Source organism: Phaethon lepturus, unplaced genomic scaffold (assembly GCF_000687285.1).
Source record: "Phaethon lepturus isolate BGI_N335 unplaced genomic scaffold, ASM68728v1 scaffold9835, whole genome shotgun sequence".
Taxonomy (NCBI): domain Eukaryota; kingdom Metazoa; phylum Chordata; class Aves; order Phaethontiformes; family Phaethontidae; genus Phaethon; species Phaethon lepturus.
Window position 1 is genome coordinate 25602 of NW_010541201.1, and position 3875 is coordinate 29476.

The 3875-nt window shown below is 44.3% G+C and overlaps 1 protein-coding gene across 1 annotated transcript; it reads right to left on the minus strand.

The window, feature by feature from the left end:
• Nucleotides 1-966: 966 nt before the first annotated feature.
• SRD5A2 (steroid-5-alpha-reductase, alpha polypeptide 2 (3-oxo-5 alpha-steroid delta 4-dehydrogenase alpha 2)) lies at nt 967-2898 on the minus strand (the record flags this gene model as incomplete). The annotated part of the gene is made up of 3 exons (XM_010287657.1): nt 967-1033; nt 1614-1764; nt 2797-2898. Coding segments are annotated over 3 exons (320 nt in total), but the record flags the coding sequence as incomplete, so codon positions are not given.
• Nucleotides 2899-3875: the final 977 nt, after the last annotated feature.

Here is a 3875-nt window from a genome sequence, read left to right on the forward strand (position 1 = left end):
TATACCTAATACGAGTATCTGAAAATGTTCGCCATAGACAAAATGTACTGCCAGCGTTGGAGAACATTTTCGTCAACACAGAGCTTTTTATTTGTTGTAGTTTTTGTCACACATCATCATCTCAAGTCTTTTTATGAATAACAATTGAGTGTTTTTGAGTGGACAAATTTTTATTCTGAAAAGAGCCCTGGATTTGCAAGAGAAAAAAAAATCCTAATGGAACTGCAATTGCTTTAACAAAGTACATTTTAAAAAAACCCTGTTGGCTGAAGATTAATCATCTGACAGTGAGGAGAGTACTGCTTAAGGAAGGAACACAGGTACTGTGCTTGTGAGTGCCAGCTTAAGATACTTCCATCTCCACGTACTTCGCATCGCCTCTTTGACATGGCACACTGCTCCCAGCCTTGTGCCAGCACAAGTATCCTCTTGTTGCATTATGGTTCTGGGAGCTAAGCTGGCTTTTAGATGAAAAATAATGGGCTGATCTATTTTCCTGGCCAAGGAGACCTCTACTCCCCTTTAAAGTGTGGCAACACCTAGGGCAGTGCCAGCAGAGCGAGGGCATGTGTGCTGTGGCATGGAAGCAGGAAGAAGCAGCTGCAGAAGTGCTATAAATTGGAGTCACTGCTGAAGACTTTCTCTGAAGTCATGGGCTTACTTTCTACTTTTCTGCATCACTTTTTAGCCAATGCTTTTTCTCTGATGTCAGTGCAGTTACATATCCATTTTTCATAGGTAGAACTCCACTGACAAGCAAATGTGTCGTTTGGGTAGTCCCTTTGCCCACAACTATCTGCAATTTCCCCTGTAATTAAAAACAAGAACTTCAGTTCCAAATTACCTTCTTGTCTCTTACAACCCCAGGTTATCATTTGTACAATCAATTATAGTCAGACCTAACATTAAAACTAGGAATTGAAAAAAGCCCTATAAAAACAGAACACAGAGTCCATATTTCAATCATTAAAAAACAAAAGGAATCAAGGCTTTCCTTGATTTTGGATAGTCCGTAAATGTCTTGAGATAGTACCTGAAAGAAAATAAGCAAGAGAGTGAACCTGCATACATACAAGGAAACTGCACAGTTTCAATTACAGCTCAGCAGAGGAACCTTAAAACTCCTCCAAACTGCCTTGCTTTGTAACTTCTGTGTGTTACTCTGCAAAAGAGCATTACGAAACTATTTGCACCAGGTTATTTAATTAAATGAAAGCTGATAATACTGTTAAGGTTCTAACAGACCTAAAGTAGAAACTTCAGGAATTTGGAGCAGGGGACCATATCTACTCCAAAGCACTGCAGAGTTGCAAGGGAACCCTTAGGAAAGGTTCACCTTTACAAAACTCAATAAAAAGAGGCTTTAACATGGCGGAAGCAATGATGTAACTCATGTTGGACTAAATGACTGTCAGGCCCGCTTGACTCAACAGGGCGTCCAGCTGACTGCCTTACTTTCACCCAGTCACAAATAAGCCGATAAACTTCTTGTACATAGTATTCAATTTCCATTTTGTCTTGAATCCTGACCCTGCTCCTCTACCCCTTCCTGGCATTTTGCAAACTGCACTCCAAGGGCAAACAGCAGCATATGGCAAGAAACAGTTTGATACCTGTGATGGTGATAAGCACGTGGCCCAATGCAGCAAAGAGTGAAAAATGCAAAGGCGAAGGCTGGTAGGGACCAGGTTGCTATGGCAAAACCAAACCATTCCACAATTTCTCCAAAGTAGTTGGCTCCAGAAACATAGGTGAACAGTCCCCCTGCATCGACAGACAAGATATGTAATTTCTACAGTCATCTCATGCACATGGAAAGTTCTTTCCCATAAAGTCAGCAGGAGAATACGCTACCTTTCTTATTCAGAGCCCGTAACAGCAACCTAAACTCACTGCCCTGAAGCCAGTGGAGCCATGCCAAAGTTCGAGGAGGATCTTGTACAAGATTCTTGTACAAGAGTACAAGGTGATTCTAACTCAGAGGCTCCCAGTGCTTTCACAACCATTTATTTTCATTTGGAAAATGACTTAAGAAAGCCCATTATTAGATTTAAGTCAAAATTATTAACATTAGCCAATTCTCTTCAGGCTCTAAAAAAACATTTTGCAACTCCACTACCTTTGGAGAATGCAAAATCTGGATCTTAGTTTTGCATCTTAGCTAATCACATCTACAAGAAGCAAGTAAGTATTGGAGGTGAGAAACTCTGGGGGAGAGATATTACCATCTGTAACAAGCCAGCAGGAGGAGTCAACACCAAAACCAGGAAACTCCTGGATCCCCATCCATATTGCTCTACAGAGCTAGACATATCCTGGTTCACTGCTCTGTCCCACAGCCACTCTTCCTCACCAAGCCCCACCTTGAAGGAGACAGAAAGGAAATTCTGCACCTTGCATCCTTGGTGTTATTTTTTCCCCAAAATTTTACACTGTGAATCTCCCTTTTGCAGTGTAAGAAGTCCACTACTTCTTCCCAGGCATGGAAAAAACAGTTCCTTCTTTGCAGCTGCCTTTTACTAAAATCCTCTTCCTATGTCCCACTTAAATTTTCTCTGAATTACCCAGCCCATTTTCTAAAACCTCTCCTCGCAGCTCATGTTTCCCAGATACTCTTATCGCTTCTCGTGTGGCCAGCTCACGCTAGTCCCTGCAGCTCAGAGGGGCAGCTGAACCGAGTACCTGTGCGATACTGGCATCCCTGGTATTATTGCCACTTTGCTGTAAATTCAGTCAGAAAACATTATCTGTTCTGCTACCCTACCTTCTACAAGGAGGTGCAGGATAAGAATATACCTTGAGGAATCTTGTAAGTGACTTCCCCGGGTTTTCTCAGCTGGCGCAACAGGAGATCACTGTGAATGTTGATTCCCATTCCCAGCAGAAATAAGAGGAGGCCTAAGAAACAAACAAGAAACAGATTAGAAAGACAGCTCTGCCTAGTTATCCCTACTCAGGCACATATGTAAGGTTTCTCTTTGGAGCAGGCAGATAGGAAACCTAACGTGAGGTGGGTGGATTCTTTTCCAAGACAAAAGATGCGCTGCTACTGAGAAGGCTACTGAACTGGAGAAGCACAGATGACTGGTGACAAATAACCCTATATGTCTGTGTCAGTTGTGGGATCACCGTCCTCTGGGATCACCTGCTATGGAGATCTTCAGCGTGGGGAGCAGCTCTGGACAGAACAATGACCATCCTGAGCACACTGTTTTGCCAGTGAGACCAGAGCACTTTCAGCTGCTGTAAGAAAAAGCTGAACTTCCCAGCTGGCCATAGTCACCACTTATTGAACATCAATGGGGGGACAAAGTACCCAGCTGACACTGATGGCAGCCAGCCACGGCTGTGGACATTACTGCAAAGTAACCACTGAGCTGTAGGCAAGTACCGTTACTCTCATTTTACAGCTGGGGAGAGTAGCACAGGGAACACAAGCTTATCCAGCACATCGCCAGAGCCAGGAAGGGTACCCACATCTCAGGGCAGCTCAGCCCCCTGCCGGCAAGGCTGCTTGGACAGAGCTATGGGCATGCATGTGGAGCAGTTGCTTGCCGAGGGACGCTGACAGCTTCTGGCCAGAACAATTCATTGACCATACTCCATTTTTCTGAAAAACTAAAGGCATTTGATTGAGAAACTTTGCAGGTGTGTACTGGGTTTGTGTGGCAAAGTTTTGCTAGTGGGGGGGTTACAGGGGTGGCTTCTGTGAGAAGCTGCTGGAAGCTTCCCCTGTGTCTGATAGAGCCAATGCCAGCCATCTCCAAGATGGATGCACTGCTGGCCAAGGCAGAGCCCATCAGTGATTGTGGTAGTGCCTGTGGGATAACATGGGGAAAAAAACGGGGCACAGCATTTGCAGCCAGAGAGAGGAG